Here is a 23867-nt window from a genome sequence, read left to right on the forward strand (position 1 = left end):
GTTACATAACAGCGTGTATTTTCCCATTCCCACCCCCGACAGGGAGACATTGTCGGAATTATAGAGATTGTGCTTTAATTGAATGAACCCACTTTACCTCAGCTGCCAAACAAGTAGAACTGAAAACAAACCGAAAAACGTGGGAAAACTGTATTGTATAAGACCGCAAGATACCTGCAAATTAGCGTAAATCCATATGTACAATTTCATGAGATTTACTTAATACACGAGTAAAACATTCAGAGTGACACTGTAGTTCTGAGTGACAAATGCGTTTTAAAAAGGACGTGTATACATATCTAATTCTGTCCCCGGTGTTGTATGTTCCCAAGCCAGTCACTTTGCATTCCTGTCTGTGTGTTAAACAGCTGACCCGTAAACAGAAACGTTCGTCCCCAAGTGGAGGGCAAACAATATGTAATGGGACACAATAAAACCTCCCCAGTATCAGCTCCTCTATGTCAGCAGTAACACTATGTCATTCTTTATATGTAGAAACAAATACTTATATTAGATAATATAAAATGAACTGTAGCTTCTAAACCAACTTGTAATGTTCTATTCTTTAAAAAGTGTCTTAGGCATTTATTACACAGTATACTGTGTATTTTAGAATATATCAATGTCGTTTATGCATAGGCTGGTTCAAAATGGGCTGTTAAGGCTTAATTGTTTATGAGTGCTTCGGTCCGATGCTTTCGTGTTGTGTGCAAATGCTTAATCAGAGGGTGTCAGCGTTAAGTGATACCAAATGTTACTCAGAGAAACAAAGAAGCCCTGTTTAGCAAGATTTCTCCTCCAAATGTTGGTTATGAAGCTAAATAATGAACACAAAACCTCCGGCGCAGGAGCTTGAACAACATAAACGCGATCACTCAAAGTTTATTCAGCTGGAAGCGCTACGGCTTCACGTGCCAAAGACTTCGGTAATTTTATTTTTTTTAGATCTGCTTGTAGTGCCGGCGGGGAAGGCTGCTGAAAACTGATTGCTGTTGATTTCAGGTACCACACGCTACTCAGCACATTTTAACGCTTATGCGAGGTTGTATAATACTGCGGAATAGGGGAATAGACTTGTCAAGGCATTAAGACTCATTCATATGGACTAGAACTTTAATAACGTTTGAGTCTTTTCTTGAGTTGTACCAGTGAGGATCAATAAGAGTGGTAGGAATTAGTGAAATGATATTAATAATATGTAGTAATGCGATAGTACTATGCAATTTGTATTGACTTAACTGCTCAAGTTGGACTCCGGGAGCTCAACAAGTAATACATTTTCCTCTTGGATTTGAATGGATGTGCAGCTGATGCACGTAGTCCCTCGGTGCTAATAAACAGCCAAACAATGTAATAGCAATCTGGCTAAATTCTGTCCAATTGGAGCCCAACGTGAAATTTGCAGTGTAGTTTCTCACGCATTATTTACATAGCATCAATGCTAATTTACATATTCCCTTCAGTTAATTCATACTATATAAGTGTTGCGCTGCTTTTTGTCTGTTACAATTTTTTAGAGCTCAACCAGGCAGGAAGGGCTGAAAGACTAGCACGCCTCTTTATGATAACACTCATATCTTGCAAGGATTCCTTCTCTGGTCTTCCAGAGAACCTCTGATCTCATGACTCTCATGACATTCCTCCATTTGCCCCTCGTGCTGACACGTCACTCAGAAACAAAGGCCCCGTTTCACCCCTCAGATTTTGTTTACAGAATCGGGAAACCGTTACCATGTTTCTTCTTTGATTGTTGGGCCGTGCCTGTAAGTCATCTTGAGTTTCATGGTAGAAATTACTTCTGGGGATGAAAGCAAAAAAAGAAAAAGGTGGTTATGGGAATACATATTCCCAAGAGGGTTTGACCATGACAACCTTCTGAGGTAATGTATGGGGGGAAGAGGGTGGGTCAGAAAGTGGTGGGGGGAGCCACAAATGCCTTTGTGCTACATGCAGCTTGAACGCCTTGGTGGCTCACTGGCTGAGCGCCAGCAGTGAGAGAGAGAAAAAGTGGAGTGAAAGGATGGGCAATTGCTTAACTGGGTCTGTGTTCAATGTATGGATTTCTGGCTGGCCTCACTGTAGCTCCTTTGTCTGGGTCAGAAAAGAGGGAGACGGGAGTCTAGACTCCGGAGACGGGAGATGGGGGCTTGAAATGTTTGAGGCCCTGCACTTTCAAATATGCAAAACACTGAAGAGCTTCCTTCTTCTCTCCCTATCACAAAGGGCTTCCACAGAAGCAGGCTTCTCTGAGCCCTGACAGTGTCATGCAGGCATTCACAGCTAAGAGTGACTGTCTCGTACACATGCCCGGGGACTGTGTGCGAAGGAATAAAGGCTTTTCATTCTCCTCCAGTGCCGTTACCCAACTTTCACGTCTCAGTGCGGAGGCATGGAAGAGAACGGCGCACTGGCAGTCCAGGCATGGAGCACTGGGCCGCATGCTGAGCAGCAGGGCACCGCTTAGTATTCCGGTGCCAGCAGGGGCTGCCGGGGATGTGAAACGGCGTCCTGGTTTCCGCTCTGCTGTCGCTGCCTGCAGAGAGAAAGAGAGAGACCCAAGGGGCGGGGGACTGCAAGTGGGACGCATCAGAGCTTCCCATTTCTTCTGTCTCCTTCGTCAGTTCTGCTCTCACCCAACCCTCCTCCAGTGCTACAATTCCTCTACTGAAAAGGGGTCTTTTCATGTTGCACTCTGGCCAGTATCGCTTTGAGCTTTTAATATCCATAATCACATCATTGCCTGCTGATGGGAAAGACGAATGAGAAACTGCCTGACTCGCCATCATATGTTACATGGCTTTCAGGGAAGGTAGCTTCATCCCAGCTAAGAGGAGAATAATGATAGCAATATGGAGAGGAGGGGGAGCATTGTTTACCTTCCATGGCACACTTGGCGTGCAGGCTGCATATGGGATATGCTAGTAATGGATTCCCTGAACTAACCTGCTTCCAGTCTTAGCTGAGCTAGCATCGATGGTCAGCCCTGCTTGGAGCATCTGGTTCATTATACAAGCCTGATGAAAGGGCTTTAATATAAGCATGTTGGAGCTCTAAGGATCCCCACCCCACTTTCAGTGCCCTCTCTTCATGTGGAAGTGATTTATTCAGAGTGGTGCCGGATCTCTGGTAAGATGAGAACGGGACATGGGGAGGTGGCAGTGGAACTGTTCCTATGGCACTAGAATCAGGCCTGATTGAAACCAGCATCCACAGAAACTGCTGTTGATGCATCACAGGGCGAGGGGCTCGAGTTGGGACTAGTCTCTAGTCTCAGCATCACAGGGCGAGGGGTTCGAGTTGGGACTAGTCTCTAGTCTCAGTTTGAGAAGAGTGCAGTTGAGCTTGCCATGTCTTAAATCACTGACATGCCAGAACTCGCTGCAGGAGCTTCAGTCTGGCTTCCTGAACAGGAAATGAAAGGACATATCTTTTTATCATTGCACTAGGTGCCTCCTGGGAGCGTGCTGAAAGATATGAGTTTTGAATGTTTGAGTTCTGCTGTAGCACATAGTCTTGTACTTTGGCTCTAAAGAACTCATCTGGCTGGCAAGTAATTCCAAAATGAAGATTTTATACTTTGCCAGGGGTCAACAAAAAAAAAAACGTTTGAGCTGTAATATCAGAGAATGTTATCATTATGTCCATGTGTCCTTGGTACAAATGGTAAGAATATTTCCTACAATCAAACAGCTGTAGTGCATTCTACAACACTGGCTTTGTACACTACAGATTCATAGGGTGGTCTACTCCCCTCTGGGGCTTGTCTCTATTTCTTCTAAAAGTTTGGGGTGGTCTCTTTGCTCTTTTTTTGTTTAGCTTCCTTTCCACTGAGAACTTTCCTGGCCAGAAGAAATTGAGTGTGAGGCCGGTTTTTAATTCATTTCTGTGTAAACATTAAAGGGCTTTGTGTTTAGACTTGACCTAGTGTGTCGGGGTTAAAAGTGCACTAAAATAGTTAGACACCTTATGGTTTGAATTTTATTTCATTTGAAAAGTCTGTTATAAAATAAAGTTTACCCCTCCCCAAGATTATAAAAACCAGTAAGCTCACCACCCACCTCATTAAGAACATTTTGTTATTAGAAACACCAATAATAGTGGAGTTAGAAAGTATAGTCTTTACTGGCCATACTCTAGCTCTTCCTCAGTTGTCATTTGTCATGGATACAGGACAACTATTGGCTGGGTATTTATAGGTGTCAGACCACTCTTAACAAGCAGTGGAATTACCATGTGTAAAATTGTCATGAACACTTCTGTGCTTGATACACCCATCCCAAAATAACATCCAATGCTATTCCACTACCTTGTCAGTGCTAATGCTGTGTTAAGAATGATCTGCCAATCAAATACTTTGTGGTCAGCTGTGGCCCTGTGATCAGAAAGCGGCCGGTAATTAATGGAGCAGATGGTGACTGACAAATTCTTCATGACGACAGACAGTAATTATACACCTATTAATTGCCAGTGTACTTTGCAATGATGCAAAATAGATGTTTATAATTAACTGTCCAGTAAGCACAAACATGTACACAAATGCAGCATTTTATAGGTGGTTAATATATGCAACTTGATCACTTGATTAAAAGCATTTTTTTTTATTAATTACTAATAAAGTTGGTAGTAAGTGTACATTTCCATTCCCTCAAAATTACAAGCATGCAAAACTGTAACAACATCTATTCCTTCACCCTATTAGTTCATGCTTCTTTGATATGCCAGTGGGGCATCCTTTGTAGCTCATGTGTGTCTCAATTCATTATTGCCCCTAAAGCAACTGGCTCAATTTCAAAGTGTGATAATGAAGTCACTCTGGCTCATTTCCACAGTGGCTTCTTTAGAAACTAGCCCATGAAGGCTGTCATCTTGAGTTCCATTCTTCAGATGAGAAATCCAGCCTGGCTATAAAGCCATATCAAGCCCAGTCCAGGTCTATAATCATACGCGTAGTATTTATCAATTTGATTTCTTGTTCGGGCTCCAACCAAAAGCAGCTTGGCTTCATTCATATTTGTCTTTTTTTGCTCCTTATTAGAAGATGAAGAATCAAGTGACAATGAGTGGGATGTCGCCCAAAGGTTAATCTGTTGCCTGAATAGCATCTGAGTATGGACGTTTACCTGTAACTATCCTGGAGCCCAATCATCCTGGGAGACCGATTGACTCTGTAATGACAGGTCCACAGTCCAGAGCCATTGAACTTCAAAAGGTACTTCTCCAGGGTAAGAGATAAACCTTTTCTGGTCAGTTTTCCTCATTAGGGTCTTCCCCAATAGGGTCTTAGTAGTAAGGGTCATGGTAAGGTATACAAGGACCATTCTGATAAGATCTGAGAAGTTAAGATACCTTAGCCCATGTTACATTAAATACAGAGCCTTTTTTGAGGGAAATATTAATGAAGGTCTTGTGTGACAGGGCATAAATACATTATGTCTATGATAGTTTGTTCAAATGTTCTTTTTTTTTTACTTTTTAAATGATCACACCTCTGGTGGTAAAGCTCTCAGTAAGCCAAGAGCAAATGTGCAAGATATTTTTTAATATGTAGGTCTTGATATAGAAGATATTGGCAGAAAAGCCAAGTCTGTTAATAAGTTAATATCCTAGTAATCCACTGTTCACCTCTAGTCTTAGTGATCTCATTTTTCTTGGTGCACATCTGTCACAGCTTGGCTATCTGCCAAAGGTAGAGCACAAGTAACTGTGTGGAGGGCAGATTGTTACAGATGACCTGAACCAATGCTTTACATCAGTGTTGTTTGGGCTATCAGTTGATGATTCTTAATCTATTAGATCCGTGGGAGATGAATAACCTGTTTCCTACTCATCAACAGAGTAATTTGTCCTTGGTTGTCTCTAGTCATTATTCTAAACCCTTATCAAACTGCATCAAGCAGTGTCATAAAGAAACTACCAAGAACAAGAAGACCAGCTGCTTATCTAAGGGCCATTTATCACCATAAACAACATTTCTTCAGCTGTTTGTTTACTCATGTGGTTAACTGTGCCCAATCAAGCAGTCCTTATTGGTTAATCTAAAACCAATAAAAATGTGTTGATTTATTTTAGAAACTTGAAAAATGAAAATAATGCTAAGCATTATGAAACTGAGGGAAAAATAAGACACAGCTTGGATGCTGCCTTCAGGTTTGGTGTTTTGCTCAGAAAAAGCAGGTGGCTACGCATACCTTTGGCAAGTCACTGTGTAAGGCCATGAACACAGATGGAATTTTTCTATGCAAAAAAAAATTATGCAAAACCCACATCTGTACATAAACCTGGTGGCAAACTCAAGGAACCTGTATCATCAGTTAGGCCTACCCAAGGCCCACCATCCTCCCTTCTTTCCCCACTGAACACTCTGCCTCTTCCCTCTCAGCCAAGCAGAACTGGCCATCCCGAGTCTCCATCACAGCTGATCTCACAGCTGATTATAAGAGTCAATTGTTGTGGAGACAGTTATTCTACTTACGCTGTCCCGTGTTGGCTTAAGAAACTCTGAACCCATAAAGAATATTGTTGCTCTTTCTAAAGTTGACTGATGTACTGGAGGGACCACACCAGGTGGAACCTGGTCAAGGTACATACACACCTTTGTTTTGTTTGGACAAGCATTGGAAAACAGCCAAGACCTGAGGTAGTGAGATCACTACTTAGGTGTTCCATTGACACCAAACTTGCTATGCTTTTTGTGCATCAGTAGGGCTATCATAATAATCTTGGTGACCTGGAAAAAAACTATCCAACCCAGTAACTGGCTATATACTGAATGTATTAGTTAAGTTTATACTGCTCAGTGCATCTGTGCTGTCTAATCTTAAGCACTTCTTAGGCTATTTCTTTTATTATGAGGAGCTTTTGTCAATTATAAGGAGTCTTTTTTTCTGGTCTCTTTAAGCTTCTTTATAAGCATTTAAAACACCCTCTCAGCATCCCTGTGAAGACGAGGTACAGTCTTTAAGAAACAAACTCATTCAAAACCCTGACTGAATCATCTGCTCGGCATTAGGGTGGATGTGTTAGTTTTACCCCATGCAAGCTCACTACCACAGCTCCAACGTTGTTGCACACTGCAGAGAGTGGCTTATGGTTGCAGGCAAGCTGTTGCACTACCGTTAATTTAGCAGAATACAGACTGCCCGACATGCTCTGTATCGATACCCATATATTACACAAGCTTCTTGTTTATAGGCATGTACCACAGCAAGGTTTTGGTTTATATTAACACTGATTGCCTGGACAAAAGTTCTGGACATCACTGGTTATATAACTATGGAAACACCAAACCAGTTTTTACAACCACATGCATATACATGTCACATTATATCAGATCTGCCAGCAGTAAAGGACCTGATGAGCATGTTGACAACAGTTGAGTGCCAAATGGTGAGCAATGATCACACAATAGCATGATTTACAGTTATAAGAAGAATAATGTTTTAACAATTATCACACAGCTTTAGAGTGAAATTGGAGACAGCTGGTGGCAAAAAACAAAGCCTCATTCAGGATGCTTAACTCCTCCCCCCCCACCCCCCTTTGCAATGGCTGCCAGGGAACAGATGGATAGCCGGGAACGAAAACTTATCAGCATAGACAGAAGGATTGACAGGGAGGTAGACAGAGAGTCGGCTGTTGGCTCCAGTAGCAATGGTCTTGCCCTGCCCTGTTTTCCAATAACTGTTCAAAGCTGTGTTTTATATACCCATGGGGATGCACTGCTTGGATCTTCTTTTTAGCCTTTTATGTCCCGTTTGGCTCCCATACAGAGTCTAAAGCGTGCTTCCTGAGCTCATTCAGTGAGTTCTGTATGGATATACAGCTGAGCTATACCAGTCAAGGGTGAGTGAAGTTGGTGAGGGGAGGCGGCGGAACTGAGGCTGGAGGGAGTTCAAGTTGCACGTCTCCTTCTCATTGTTCTCAGGCCAGAGAGAGTACAATGACTCCAATTAGACAGACAGCTTCACATCTCCATAGGGGCAAGAGGGAATCTGGAGCACTAAGCTGCCTTTAGATTTCCTCATTATTTTGTCTACACCTGCCTCAGTCCCCTCTTGTAATTGTTGCTTTTTGGATGAACAAAGAGTGGCAAGGGACTGGCATGGATGTGGCCACCCACTGCCAGAAACTCCAACACAGATGCCAGGCATTTAACACAGATGTCAAACTAAATAACAGCCATTAATCCTACTAATAATCGAGGACCACTAGTGCTGCTAATTAGTTTTATATGAGAGAAAGACACTTATACTACATATGATATATCATATCCCTATATTGTGATTTAAGCAAGCTCTAGTCGGGAGCTCTTCAATACTGCTTGCACAATTAAGCCAGATTTTCAAAGGCCAGCTAACCCTGTGTATGCTATTAAGAGCATATAAGATATGACATATAAGATCCATCTTCAGGTTTTTTTATAGTCATAATGAATCTGAAATGAAAAATGAATCTTCCAGAAACACATGAGGATTACAAAACAAATCCTCAAATATTATATCAAAGTTTGTAACACTTATATAAGTTATTCTTCTATTTCCTCAGTAACTCCTGGCACCTGTTGAAGACACATCCAGTGACAAAGTATGCAGGCTTACCAATTTATTATTATGAAATATTTTGGTTGAATCCCTTAAAGAAACACACCCCATGTTATTCCTAACCTGATCCACACATTTGAATCCAGATGTCAGTATGTAAAATAAATAAATAAATAAAATAAAATAAATAAAAAATAAAAAACTCTCTTCCAACCCAGATGTATGCAGCTTTCTGAAGGCTGTACCTTTTCCCAAAACTTCGATGGCCAGGGTCCAGGGAACACAGATTGATGGGAATGGTACCACTCTGCCAAAATGAAGATCAGTGCTTGCGTGAAACAGAAAATACTGGGCCAGCAACTAATGTGTTCAGCGCCTCTGGATGCTTGGCTCCTACACAACCAATATGTGGGGAAATGCCCAGGGTGGAACACAGCTGCCAGACCGTCCACAGACACCCATACAGCCATCTCTGTATATACATTAATAAAAATGCTCAGGGTGAGTCATAAACATGGGGTGAGCCATAAACATGCTCCTTCTGTGAGCCCTCCTCTAAGACGACTCATGCTAATGACATTGAACAAAACCGAGACATTATTTGTAAGTGACACAGGAAACTTATGCAACTTTCAATGGTGCCAGACCAAGCAACTTCTCCTCGGTTTCGGCTCATGTTTTGATTGCTTTGGAAGCTCTCCCATTAACTGGCCATTATGCCGCTTTTCAGATGGAGGCTGTAGCCATTGTTTTTCACACTAATGACCACATGAGGCTTGTTTTGCCCCTTGAGCGTCATGCTTTCAGCAACAGAAAGAGGTAATTTGCTGGATTTGAAAATACGGCTGTTGTTCCAAAGCCGTATGTTTTTATCCTTTCATTCTCTGAAGGTTAGATGTGCAATTTCAGGCTGCATCTCTCCTTAGTTGTGGGTGGTAGCATAACAGTATATTGAATGTGATTTTTGTTTGTTTGTTTGTTTGTTTGTTTCAGAGTGATATTGTGGATTAGCTCTTCGTGTGGCCTTGTTAATAAAAACAAATGTAGATTTGTAAATTCTTTTAATTATATTTTCTTTAATTAGATAATTTTGCTACCACTCTCAATCTTATTGTTATCTTTGCTGTGTATGAAATGGCTCACTAACAATTACAAGTGATTTTACATAAATAGCAATGATAAATGAGACTGCTACTTAAGGAATCACTTCAAGTCAGGGTAGTAAAGTAAGTGTGTTTCAGATAAGTGAGATATAATGTGCAGGTTTATACCTGCAACTGATTCCACACACACATACACACACACACACACACACCCACACACACACACACACTAACCTAAAATAAAATAGAAGTCCTAGGTGCAGTAAATGCAGTAAAAATCCTAGGTACACTCAATATGTTCATAGCTACATGCTATGTCCAGGCATACAGTAAGCTTCCTTCAGCTGCTTAGCTTCAACTGCTGGGTTCAAAATGAAGTAAAATAATGCTGGATTTCTTGAGACAGGGACAAGATTTTACCTAGCTGACTGAGTCATTTCCATTTAATCTTATTAATATGTGGGATGTTTTGTCTTTTACTTGGCTGTGGAGCTAACAAGGTCTGTGCTGTGTCTTAAGCAGCATGTGTGCTATTTCGCTGTCATGCCATTCAAAGGTTCCTTGGGGGGAACCCAAGGGCCTGCAAGCCAATAGCTCAGACTCATCTTTGTTCTTCCTGCGACTGCAGTGAAAATGCACTAATTTCCTCATGCTGATTTACAACTCAAGTACAAACAAACAGAAGAATATCTACAGTTTGCCAGAGGTAGCCATTTTATAGCAACATGGCAGCCAACGTCTGACAGTTACTGGTGTAATACGTGGAGCATGTTATGAACATCTCATTAACATTACATAATGGCACCGTAAGGGAATGACTCATTCCTTCTGAAGTATGACTTCCCCAGCTGCTCCCTAAACATAGGCCCTTCATCATTCCACATATAATGAGTGAGTCTGGGAAGACTGTGTAACTACCCTGGACCTTACTCTTGGGTGTGGGACACTATGGTAGGGTATTGCTTGGTTGGGTGTTGGTGTATAAACCGGGGCCCTATGGAGGTAGAGCTTGTTAAAGTTTTGTTGTTGTTTTTATTTTATTGGTGTATTAAAAAAAAAAAAAAAAGCAGTACATTTCCATAGCTGGAATAACTGCAGAGGCTAAGTAGATCATCCTTAGGGCACAAGCATCAGGCATCAGGCATCGGGCAGGGCACTGCGTTCTTGACAGTTACCGTCCAGGCAGAGATGGCTGGAAAAAGTTGCCCAGGGGGCCACACACTTCCCGGTACAGCACCTCCACATTTCCCCTCTATCTGAACAGAGGTAAGGGAGTGGTCCTATATTAAGATTTGGATGGTAAAGTGGGCACTATCTCCTCTTTGTGCTGCTCTTTGCCTTTGCTTTGCTCACTGAAGATGGGGGTTATGTTAAGTTAAAGGAGATGATTAGTAGTTCAAGGAGGAGAGAAAAAAGCTCGCTGGATGGGGTGGTTGACTGTAAATCAGATTACGTGCACAGTTGTTGTCTGGCAGGTACTGACGTGGAACGTCATCACTTTGTTGGATAAAGCAAATGGAAAAAAGATCATATCCTGTTTGGATTATATAAATTAAATAATGATAAAAGTGATTCAAGTTCTTCATGCAGGTGACTATAGGAAACCTTTGAATGTATCTACTCCATTTCTGCATTGGCTGTTCACATTATCACATGAAATTTTTATTACAGTCTCTTAGTGAGTACATGGAAATATTCAGTTCAAGGTTGTGCAAGCATGTACTCTCAGTACTATTATTTGCTTTTTTTTTATCAACATACCAACATAAATTTGAAGTCTTACAAGTTTATAATTCAAGTTATTAAAAAGTCAACTAAAGCTTGGCATGCAAATTTTTGTACATGCAATAACTTATGCTAAAAGTTGAGGACAACAGTCTGGACATGCATTGGTATACGTTTATGGATACATACAATTAAAGCCTGGTAAAGAACCATGGGCAGCAAAAGATGAGGCAAGAATTGTGCATAAATCCAACAGCTATGGGAGCTCTCAGTGCAAAAGTACAGGCTGATGGGTCCTCTCTAAAGGGAGGGGGGAGTGGTTTTGGCCGATCAGGGCTTCAATAAAAGGCTCTAGTGGGGACCTCCGAGGAGCCCAGAGTTTCTTGTGGCAGCTCTGCTGCCTGCCTTATTACTGACCTGACTTTGAGCCCTTTTTTTTGTCCTCCCCCCAATTTTTTATTAATGATTTTTTTTGTTTTTGTAGTGAAGAAGCCCTTAGACCAAAACAAAAGCCAGAAGATGATCAGCCTGCTTTGCCTGGTGGTGTTCTTTCCGAGGCTTGCCAACAGTGCCTATACAGTGGGTAAGGCAAATCTGTGATCTTCTGAGCATGGATGAATGAGTGTGCCTGTGTGTGCATGTGTGTGTATGCTGGACTGCACTGTGTACTAGAGAAAACACTTGAAAATAGCTTGTGGCAAAAATCAGCACTGGTAGCTTTTATTTATATATATATATATATATATATATATAAAACTATTAGAAAATGTAATAGTCAATTCTTTCAAGATGTGTCTTGTCTTGACTCTTTGACTAAATCCTGTTCATTATTTATGTAATATGCTTGTATTTGGATGCAAGGTAAAAGGGTTAACATTGCACATTTTGAGCCTCAGTGTGATAACATGCATAGTCAGTGAGACATTTCGTAATGTAATCAGCTTTCCATAATATTTGGCAGCTGTCCTGGAAGGTAAGACTTCCACATAGTGATTCGGTTTTAGAGGTAATATATCGTGATGGAGGCAGGGCTTATTGAGTTCCATTATGCAAAGCAGATATTGTCAAAGAATCCATGAAATTTCATTAAGACATTTTGACAATCCTCATTCTTTAATATTATTTGTGTAGGTTTGTGTGTTTTCATGACTAAAGTTAATGTAAGATTTGGCTCATGTACACTTTAAGTGTTTTAAAGTGACAGTGAAGGTTAGGCATAAACCAGGATTCGTCTTAGGTCCATGTAATCTTGAGGTGAGAATTATGTTTAATTTTAGGATTAAAACTATTAATGTGTATTTTATGCCTTCCCTGTAGTATGTATGTGTGTGGGCATGGTTATATTAGAGAGACAGGTTGACACAAAGAGCAGAAATAAATAGAAGAATATTCCTCTATGCTCTATTAATGCCAGTGCCACAGCTCCTCTGCACTAAGGGAGCTTTATGCGCCATGTCAGTGTTCTGCAAGAGGGTGTGGCATCCAGCTGTGCCAAGAGGCACACGCACATGTTCGGTTAAACGTTGCTTACTCACCAAAAGTGTGCAGGATGTACAAGACAGTGCCAGGGACTTTGATGCTAATTTTGCGTAAATGTTTTTTCTGCAGTGGCACCAGTGCAGATTCAGCTGCACCTCCATAATCAGCATGGCACTATAGACCCAGGCCAGTGTAATTAGAATGTAAAGGATTTTAAAGGGGCTTACTAGCTGTTCCCTGGATGTGTCCAATGCTGGCGCTGGTGCCAGTACAGCAGATGTAGGAAAGCTGCAGGCTCGAGTGGCACAATTTACCACATCCAATCATTGTCTAAATGTAAATGTACAGTCCTCCCCTTTTTACCACTCCTCGAGACAGCTGTTCCTGATCTCTGGGCTTTCGCTCAGACAGGTGATCACCTGAGGTGGAGGGTTCTGTCTGCTTTTATGCTTTGTATATTTTTAAAATCATCCATAAATGTTTTATTGTTCTAGTTTTTAATCACTTTACTACTGCTTTAACAATATGTATGTATGTATGTATGTATGTATGTATGTATGTATGTATGTATGTGTGTGTGTGTGTGTGTGTGTGTGTGTGTGTGTGTGTGTGTGTGTGTGTGTATGTATGTGTGTGTGTGTGTGTGTGTGTGTGTGTGTGTGTGTGTGTGTGTGTGTGTGTTTACTGATAAGCTATTTTGTGAATATGTTAGAAAAAATATATATTCTATGCTCCATGCCAACTACTTAAATGTACATGCCTCTGAGTTTTTTCAGCCCTTTTATTGCTCACAGGGGAGAGTAAGTGAGAACAAACTGAAGTTACAAATTCTCACCATTTCTGGACTGTGAATGCAATGGAATAGGATGGGAATTAGATGGGATCGGAATGGGATCCGATTTTGGACACAGAAGGTCAATTTTGTCATTTTGCCTCTACATGTTTTGTTTCTTTTTGGTTTTTACCTTTGACCTGGGCATCAGTTCACTGTTCCCAGGAGTCCATTAGGCATGGAGGGCATGCATGACTCAGACACAAGTGAGAAGCAGGCCTGTAACCCCCAGAGTCATTGAACAGAAGGGGCTTCTTTGTCCAGGTATGTGCTGCTGGGTTGTTTTAAGTATCCAGTGGCAAGAACTGTGATTACTGATCACTAGCTTAGTGCATGCAGTACCCAACAGAGACTGAATAAGGGATCGCCGATTGGAGAGTGGGCCATGCACAAGCGGCATCTTGGGGTAGATATGAACAAGAGAGCAAAGGAATGAGAGTGTCTAGAGGAGTAGACTGAAAAACTAACAGTGAGTCTCATATTTGCAGCAGCTACATGTGGGAGAGAGTTTGTTTTAGTGGAACTTCTGATGAATTATGGTCTTTCAGAAGCACTCATAATGCCTGACAAATGATAAATTCTGTATTGCAATTAAACTCCTCCTAATATTTGATTAGGTGAACACTGGCACAATTAACAGATAACAAGACTAATGTTCTTTCTTAATGGCACATGTACCAAGTTTTAAAGACTTGAAACAAACTCTTCAGTGCCAATTGGAATAATAATTCAGTGCTTCTGTAGCCTTCAAAGTGACTTAAAGTCTGAATTATTACTACTAAAAGTCTAAATCATGCATGTCCATTATTACAAATGGATATGACAAATGGATAACTGGATATGTCCATTTGGATAAAAGATTATTAAAGATTATGCTATTCTTTATTCATTGTAATATAAAGTGTATATTCTGACGATGTCTATATTTTGGCATTCATAAGTGATGTTATAGAAAATAAAATATATAAAATAGCCTATATGATTAAAATATTTCATTAAGTACATAAATGTTATTTGGCAGATAAGGAAATTGCAGAAAAAAACAAAGGAAAGCAGCAAGAGAATGAGTTCTATCATGGTAAAATAAATGTGGCCTTCTTGCTACGGTGCGCTGCAAAGCAGAATGGGAAGCTTGGGCTGGTGGGTTGCCAAACTCATGTTTCCCATAAATCAGATGGGGTGTATAAAAGATAAACATTTTGCCTATCTTGGTTAAGTGGCCTAATCTCGCATTTGATAATGCTTCTCACTTGGCAGACTGCTAAATCTACTTGCGGATGGAGGAGACTGGCTGGTGGCCAGAACTAAATGTAATCACATCTAGGAACTGGAGGCTTTGATGGTAGGGAACCGTAGAACCCTCGATCAGGTTGGCATTGATATGTTCAGAGTTCCAGCTGAGGACTTGTCAGAGCAAATGCCCTCCAGAATTCTCTATTAGGAAGCATCTTGAGCAGCTGGCCCAGTTAATTATAGCCCTTAAACACAAACGGACACAGCAGCAACCACCACCAGTTGGGCCCATGAGAAGAACAGTTGTTTTCAATATACATCTTGAAAAGCTGGATTAAAGACATAAGAACATTTCAATCAGATATTTTTTTTCCACTAAAGGCTAATTTAATCAGTTCCTCAAACTGAGGTCTGGTGAAGCAGGTGTTTTGGGGTTTTTTTTTGTTTTTTTTTTAGATTGATAAGAAAGTACATATTATATACTTTGGCTTCTAAAAAACTTAAACCTAAATCAAGGCAGTATCATACTTCATAATAACATAATAAAACCCATATGGTACAAGCTTGACCTGAAAGTTTAGGTAATTAAAAAATGCAAGAATGCAACCATGTCTAAACATACTGTAATTATCAGTTTGAGGAGAATGTTTTACTTTACTTTTTTGTATTGTTCTGTATGTGACATGCCCTTAGCTTGATGGGATGCTTAGTATATCAACTAGTTATACTAGCACAGAGATAAGTTTTCTATGGTGACAACAAAGCATTATTCTAAGTCTCTTTGACAAGAGCATCTGCTAAGAGTTGTAAATGTAAATGTAAAATCTAATTAACTGTTTGGAGATAAATCCTCTGTGCTGCTTATAAAGAAGTCCCTTCATCCCTTTTCAGAAAGCCACCAAATCTTCGCCAGGGTTGGTGACAACATTACCCTGCCTTGCCGGCTGAAGCACGACCCCAGCTTCTCATTCGGTGCCTCCTCAAACAGGATCAAGTGGTCCAAGCTGGAGGGGTCTGACTACGAAATCGGTGTACTGCTGTCCATGGGCTTACATAAAGTCACATTCGGACGCTTCCAGAAACGCATCCACCTACTTGAGGCTGATGAAAATGACGCCAGCCTGCTTATGACCAACACAGAGTTGAAAGACTTTGGCTTCTACAAGTGTGAGATCAGCAATGGCATGCATGACAGCACTTTTGAGGTGGAGATTCAAATGCAAGGTAATTTAAATTTACTCAAACAGAATGTTTTCTTTATTTATAGGCTTCAGAAAATTAATTTAATAGGATTTATAGGTTAGTGGTTTTTCCCTTTCATTTGCAATTTTGTATATATTTTTCCTGTGTAATATAAAGCTGAAGCAAATTATTCCACCAAAGACACTGATAAAAACAAGCAAGTACTCAATTTTCATCTCCCCCTTTAGTCAGCTAAAAAAATCACCCAAGATCTTTTCATGGATATTCAATATGGATATTCAAAAAAAACATTTTTTTAAAAAACACTATTTAAGTTGCTTTACTATTTTACTGTGAGGAGCAGTCTTTGTTTTTGCTCTTACCCTTAGGCAGACCCACATGATACCAGAATAACTAAATTATTGAAGAGAGATATCTGATCATAATGAAACCAGGCTGTCACAAATAAATATAGTTAGCACTGGAATATGGGAAATAACAATGAAAACCCTTCGTCCTGCACATTTTGGCAACAGAATCAAAGCATAGACAATCCTTTGTTTCTTATTTCACTGAGATTTGATACACTTGCCCAGAGATTAAAAGGAGAGATTAAAAATTAATTGTCACGTCAGAGTCTTTGTTGCTCAGCAATGCTAATTTAGTCATGAACTCCTAAGGTAATATGCTATATGGAGGGAGAACTGATTCACTTTATATTAAATGATGTCATAAAAATGACTCTTTTTCTGAGGCTGAATAGCCATGACTTTGTCCAAATGTCCCAATATAAAATCGATTCTTTATGGATAGCATCACTCTCTTTCACAGGGGTGGTTTTCCCATACTCCCCACGTCTGGGTCGTTACAACCTGAACTTCCATGACGCCGAGGCAGCCTGCCTGGGACAGGACGCTGTGGTAGCCTCTTTCGAGCAGCTCTACCAGGCCTGGAAAGGAGGGCTGGACTGGTGCAATGCTGGCTGGCTGAGTGACGGGACCGTACAGTACCCCATCACCAGGCCCAGGGAGCCTTGTGGGGGCAGGCGGACAGATGCAGGTCTGAGAACCTACGGGCAGCAGAACAAGTTCAGCAGCCGCTTCGACGTGTTCTGCTTCACTGTTGGATTTGCCGGCGAGTAAAACCCACCCTCTCATTTCACATCGGAATTCTCCAGCAGTTCTTCTCTTCTTCCCAGGCTCATTTTGACTCCTTTTTTCTCCACAGCCGCAGCACGCTAATGTCCTCCACCACCCTTTCTGTTCACAGGTCACGTCTTCTTCGTGGACGGGAAGCTGACGTACGATGAGGCTGCAGAGGCCTGCCTAGCCGGCGGAGCCGAGATGGCGAAGGTGAGCCACGTTTTCGCTGCTTGGAAGCTGCAGGGCTATGACCACTGCGACGCTGGCTGGTTGGCCGATGGCAGCGTGCGCTACCCCATCTCCAGGCCCAGGATGAAGTGCAGCCCGGCAGAGGCAGCCGTGCGCTTCGTTGGTTTCCCCGACAAGAAGTTGCAACTCTACGGCGCCTACTGCTACCAAGCCCAGCCATGAGGGAGAACAGCACCACCTTAGCTCACATACCAACCAAAGAGCAATGACAAACAAGTATCCAATCTGAAACCTGCAGAGTCAATTAGCACAAGCTAGCATTAAAACTGTGATAACCTTTACAGTATATCCTAAAGGAAAATACTCAAATCTGTTTCATACTGTAACATTCCAGATACTATTGCAAATTGCATGCAGTTTTCAGTGAATAAACATTATTTTCATGATATTTATGTTATTCATACTATTTTCTGCTGACTTACCACTGCATGAAGCAGGACAATGCATACAATCTGACTAATGCTGTTTTCAGTGTATCAATTGAATTTGTCAGAGGAACGTGGTCTCCAATAAGCAAAAAAAAAAAAAAAAATACAGACTTTTTATTTTTGATAAGGAAGTAGCTTGTCTAGTCAAAGCAATGGCCACTTCAAAAGTTTTGTTATTCTGAAATGTTACTTTTGTCTAATACATTTGCCCATGTTTGTTGGTTTATTTTTTTTTAACACTCTCAACTGTGACCATATTTAAATGATCCTATATCTACAACCCTATATATAAATAAATGTGAAAGCTCTAAAGTACCATTAGGCCTGCTAGATAGCTAGTTGTATCACAATAGATAATCATTAGTATCCTGTTTTGTAGGCTTTCTCCCTAAAAAAGCTAGAACACATAACTCTTGCCTCTTTATGATATACTGTAATGTCCAAGTATGATTCTTGGTCCTAAACTCATAACTTCAAAGAAATTTTCCTTAGCCTCCTTAGAACTTTTCCTTAACCTTTGTCCATTAGGAAAATTGAGAAGAATCTCTAAAGAGTCCAGTTTTTAAAAGTGATATTGGTCTTAAATAGTGGACTAGTGAAATTCTTTTGTTCGTGTTTTCTTCCCAAAGAATTATTCCAATATTGTAGTATTACAGATGGCACATTTCCTCTAATGTATCAAGCCCTGACGAGCTGCTGGTGATGCAATTGATGATGGATTATTGCAGAGAACTGCAAAGGCAAATGAGTTGCACCCAGAGGCAGATTAAATCTTTTGTAGGACTCAGTTACTTGCTCAGAACAGCACTTCAGGAGACTACCTTGAGCCTCGCATCGCACAATTGGGAATTCAAGCAAAATGTTATTTTGCGACTTTGATTTACATTGCTGCTTGCTCATAAGCAACTGCAGTTCGATAAGCATATAAAGAGAGGGGTGAAAGGGATTTGTTATAGTACTTAGGCTTAAACACTGTGCAAAGCATCCAGTGTATTGCATTGGAATACTTTGATGTGCACAGATGATGGGCTTCATAAATCAAAATCGCTCTGTGTTGACTTTAAGGAATAAGTTGCTATTACTAGCCTTTGAGAGCCAGATATACTTTGCACTGCATTTTCTATTCTGTTTGTATTGACATGTGGGTTTGTTTGTAATGGGAAGAAAACTGCTTATTATTCCACTTTGTACTGCAAAACCACAATTACATACACAAAAGACTGTGCTTGTTAAAAAAAAAAAGTTTTTTCTTTTATTATTCAGTATCACACAGATGAAACATTGTTTTAATCTGAAATACAGTGCTTTTTTTTTTCTAAAAAACCATTTCCAAAAAAAATGTAATAATTAAAAACACAATTTAAAATGACTGATGGAGGTTTCATTTTAGTTGATTTTATAATAAACTTGGGGTTTTGCTGTGTTCAGCACCAAATAGATACAAGCAATCCAAATGCTGAATATCAGCATTGCTTAAGAACTCTTTACTCAAGTAAACTGAAAGTCTTGAAACAGTGAATTTATATGTAATAAATAGCTACATGCAAACTCTGGTGTGTGATAAATTCTGAAGAGAGGATTTTTCTGTTACTGTTTAAGTTGTAAGAGTCAAGACTTCACCATCTAAGTGTGTGCCCAAAATATGTAGTTGGAAGCAAAACCCCTCTGTCACAGGGCTATGGTACAACAGCCTCATGGCCTTCTTGTTAGGGAGTCACAGACTGTTATATAAGCACTAAATCCCCCAGCACTGCCTCTTGCATTTAGAGCATTAGAGGAGAAACACCAGTCTCTTCAAAGGTAATAAGACCAGAGCCTAAGAACAGAACTATAAGTTTTACGGCAACAGGAAATTTCAAGCTCTCCCTTGTTTCTGTTCTTTTTGGCTGTTAAGACACTTTGAATACAACTTGGCTGCCCCCCTGCTGGAGCAGAGGGCTCTCGACTTTCTCTTACAGTGCTTCAAAATCTAAATCCATTGATCTTCCAGGGGCTGCTGAGGGCTGCTAGATAAAGGATTGTCCAAATATTGTATTTCCAAAAACATGAGAAACATTTAAGAATCTGGCAAAGCCTTTTATAGAATTAGACTAAATGTGAGTATCCAAACATTGGCACAGTTTATGCCATGTATAAGCTGTTTCCATCCTCCAGAAAATATTTTTTATCCTGCAGGCAATAGCAGGTTTTAACATTTGCTTAATTAATTGCAAAACCTTTTTCATATGATAAATGCCAAAAACTAAACATGTGCTCTTCAAGCTATATATGATTAAGCTCCATTCAGATCTAGATAAAACTTTGTTTTGCTTTTTATATTTTATTGTGTGTTGTTTTGTTCTTTCCTACTACGGTGTCTAATATATGTCTGATATTTTCCACGTAATCTTAAAAAAAAAAAAACTTTTGCAAATGATCACGTGCTGATGACATTTTAAACTGGGTAAAGAAAAAAAACTGCTTTGAAAGATTCACTGGCTTTGAACCTTTTTCCTTATTACATACGTACTTTGTGGCAGTTTAATCTAAATGAAGAGCTGGGGATTTGATTATTGGCCAGTCTGACTGAACACAGAGTGGTAACATTTGATCCAATTAAAGTAATCCACCTGGGACACATTCTGTTCATGTAAATATATAGCCTACTGTGTGCTTATTAATGCTGCATCACTCCTTTCTTCTGCCTTGCATCCTTCAGCTGATGCCGAACATTTAGCGCATTATTTCTTCCCCTATCCTTTCCTTCACATAATAAATCCTTCACATTCTTCAACACATTCCTACTGCAACAGAACATCACTCTTTCAGGCACTGCATCTTTTTCTGCACCACAATCCCAGAAGAATTTGCAGCAGCCTGAACTCCTTCCTTGCATATTTCTTTCTGTGCACTCTGGTCTGACATTCAGCCTGACCTTTGCAGAACTTTTAGGGCACGAAGTGACAACCAATAGCAGTGAGACTCCTTTGGGGCTTATGCTCAGTTACTTGGCAGCCATTACACTGAAAATTAATTGTTCTTCAGTGCAGGGTTCCTCTATGAACGTCCTGGTGATATAGGAGAACTCCAATGAGGCATTTAGATCATGTTTAAATCCCATGTTTGACAAGGTAATTTCAGGCACATGCCATGGACATATGCTATGATATACAGCATTTGGAACAGCGGAATATTTTCATATTCAGTGGTTCTACTGATATTATTTTGAATTGTTACTTTATTCATTTTTCTTGTAGCTGTAAAGTACTTTATGTTTTGTTTTGTTTTGTTTTTTTTAACAAACAGCAATAAGGTTGGGCAGTGGTATCTCAGTGGTGATGGTACTTGTAGTTGGAAGGTTGCTGGTTCAAGCACCACCACTGCCAAGTTGCCACTGTTGGGCCCCTGAACAAGGCCCTTATCTCTCAAGTTGTACTCAGTCATAGTTGTAAGTTGCTTTGTATAATAGCATCAGATGAATGTTAAGGAGTAGCCATTTTGGGTGAGAACATATATGGGCTGAGGAATCATTATCCATTGTGTTTTTCTTTTAAAATCCTATTTATTGCAGCTATCTGTCCTACCAAAATTCCCACAAATAGTATATATTTATTACCTCTGGAACTTTCTTACATTGGCTCCATGTTTGTTGTTGACTTGTTATAGACTAAACGAATTCCTCCATCTGCTGGTAAAAACATAGCATTGCTTTTCTGAACCATTTTTTCAAGGCTTTTATTTGTATTCCAGGTGGGAAAAGTGTGATTCAGATTGTGTAGGATAATATCATTACTGACGCCTCCAACAGTGACTTTCTCATTTTTTTCATATCACGTCTTTGTTATAACAGAAGGCCAAGAGCCACAGCAAAATGGAATAAACTTTCTTTGTCTCTTTGGTGACACATTGTAGGTATAAAAAGTAACTTTACTTACAATATTTTTTCCACACACATCCCAGACATTCACATTATGCAATTATCTTGTTATACTATAAATATAAAAAAGATATGTGCACTTTTGGATAAAACACATCTGAAAAAACAACACAAAAACTAGATTAAAAAATTAATAGAAACACCTGGGTGAACAACTGGATTATCAAGATGGGCAATGTAACTGAAGGATTCCATGTAGAAAAGCTGTACAGAATGATGGATTCTGATCTTTGAAACCAATTAAACAACCCAAATGTCATGTCAGTTTCTGTTTCCTCTTTGTTCCCATATCCCATCACAAATCAGCTGTCATCACCAGTCCCTCTGCAATAATCTACCCGACTGTATGATGACGCATTTGGACAGACAGGTCATATTATCTCCAAGGTGCTGCATTTTAACAATGAACACAAGAAGATTAGAAGCAGCTTGAAAAATAAATTACATGGTTGCTGTTAAAAAGGCATTTTTGTTCAAGTCTTATTGAGCAATTCACAAAGTACATTCTCTTAAAAAGTAGTTTTACAATGTCCAAAAGAAACACAGAGGCTGAAGTTATTTGGCGAAGAGGAGCCCTTTTAAAGATGAAAAGAAATGGAGGAATTAAATGAAAGTGACATTTTAGACTTGTAAAGACAGTGTAGCGATTAATCAAAATGGCCTGATATAAAAAAAGATCATTTTGCAATCAAGGCACTTAAGTATTCCTTTGGATGGGTTTATTGTAATGTGTTGTTTTTGGGATGGTTATCAAAGAGTCCAAATAGTTTTTGTGTCATGTTAGCATTCCCGTTGATCGTTTTTGGGTTAACAATCATTCCCATTGTATTTTCCTATACCGTTTGCTTTGCTTTGCATTCAGTCTTTGAATGCATGTCCTCCCATTTGTTGTGCCCTCCATTGTTCTTGTTCTCATAGACCTGAAGAACTTCTCAGGAGCTTTGAAACAGAGGAACGCTATATCAAGAACTTTGATAAACTACACCCAGAGGAAAATGCAAGTGTAGAAACCACAGTCAGTATCACAATATGTGCTAGAGGATTCTCAGGCACAGTTTGGAAGTAACTTTGAGCAAATCTTGATTTCTTGTGTCTTGTATACGGTACTATGAACTGAAAAAAAAAAAAAAAAGTCGATATGCAAGTTGATTCTGTATATTAGCAAACACTTGACCAAGAAGGCACTTTGTGATCCAAAGTGAAAATAGAATATATATTTTTAAATTCACTCGCATGGCAGTCATCCAGCAGAAACAGTGACAGTCTTTTTTTTTTCAGTGGCCAGCTGAGAACGTTTTTTTAAAAATCTTCTCTTACTCCTACAGTTCTGAACAGGCAGTATGCTTAGTCCAGTATCTAAACCTCAGATCCTTGTCCTCTTCATTTTTTATCTTTTCCTGTTTCCATATATCTTTCTATATTTTCTCCATATATGAATCAAATCACATGAAAATCCATCACGTGTGGTTAAAAGAATGAAAAAAAAAACACTTTCTTAGCTGAGAAAGATCTCTCTAGCCAAGGGGTCTAGATTACTGGGACCAGGTCTCTTAGTAAGCCGGCCTATTGTTTTGTCCGGTGGTTATGAAAAGCATGCTGATGATGATGGTTCTGGAGGGAACTGGCAGAGTTCTCTTTGGATCTCCTCCATTGGTTGCCATGAATTCTGATGGTCCGATACATCCGGCTGTATTCCCTCTGGAAGTTGGAGGCTGGAAAGGTAATTAAGGAACAATTTTCAAAAACACATTAATAGGGTAATTATTAACTCCATTCTCTATTTTTAATACTTCTGTTTCTCTGAAACATACAATATTTATATAGCTGCAGCAGAATTTTTTATTAGATTTACATAGACACGTGCATAATAATTGGAAAACACTTTTACTGCAAAAATGTGACATTACCACTAAAAATAAAAGACAGATCACTTCAACCAAAAGGCTAAATCTGTCACTAATGAATAAATGGTAATGGGTTCTGGTTATGTATGAAAGATTATGCGTACTTGTCCTCACTAAAGTTCATTCACTAGCAG

General features: G+C 39.8%; 2 protein-coding genes across 8 annotated transcripts in view; one reads left to right on the forward strand and one right to left on the reverse strand.

Annotated features, from left to right (window-relative positions):
• Nucleotides 1-810: 810 nt before the first annotated feature.
• hapln1a (hyaluronan and proteoglycan link protein 1a) lies at nucleotides 811-19282 on the forward strand. 4 transcript variants are annotated; one of them, XM_035530161.2, is made up of 6 exons: nucleotides 811-926; nucleotides 5036-5222; nucleotides 11853-11951; nucleotides 15804-16136; nucleotides 16926-17228; nucleotides 17364-19282. In XM_035530161.2, exons 2-6 carry the CDS (start codon nucleotides 5171-5173, stop codon nucleotides 17645-17647), a joined length of 1071 nt encoding a protein of 356 aa, XP_035386054.2. In that variant the 5' UTR covers nucleotides 811-926; nucleotides 5036-5170; the 3' UTR covers nucleotides 17648-19282. The 4 variants fall into 4 exon arrangements, with proteins under 4 accessions (XP_035386054.2, XP_035386052.2, XP_026870882.3 ...); XM_035530159.2 differs by having other exon boundaries at nucleotides 817-1002; XM_027015081.3 differs by lacking the exon at nucleotides 5036-5222 and having other exon boundaries at nucleotides 829-1002.
• A 2329-nt stretch (nucleotides 19283-21611) lies between these two features.
• Nucleotides 21612-23867, reverse strand: part of vcana (versican a) — a 35903-nt gene continuing 33647 nt past the window's right edge. For all 4 annotated transcript variants that reach the window (XM_081714073.1, XM_035530279.2, XM_035530280.2 and 1 more), the window contains one exon: nucleotides 21612-23541. In XM_081714073.1, the coding sequence (XP_081570199.1) occupies nucleotides 23393-23541 (149 nt within the window). In that variant the 3' untranslated portion in view covers nucleotides 21612-23392. The remainder of the gene's footprint in view (nucleotides 23542-23867) is intronic.

Source organism: Electrophorus electricus, chromosome 5, assembly GCF_041902795.1.
Source record: "Electrophorus electricus isolate QZ-2024a chromosome 5, ASM4190279v1, whole genome shotgun sequence".
NCBI lineage: Eukaryota > Metazoa > Chordata > Actinopteri > Gymnotiformes > Gymnotidae > Electrophorus > Electrophorus electricus.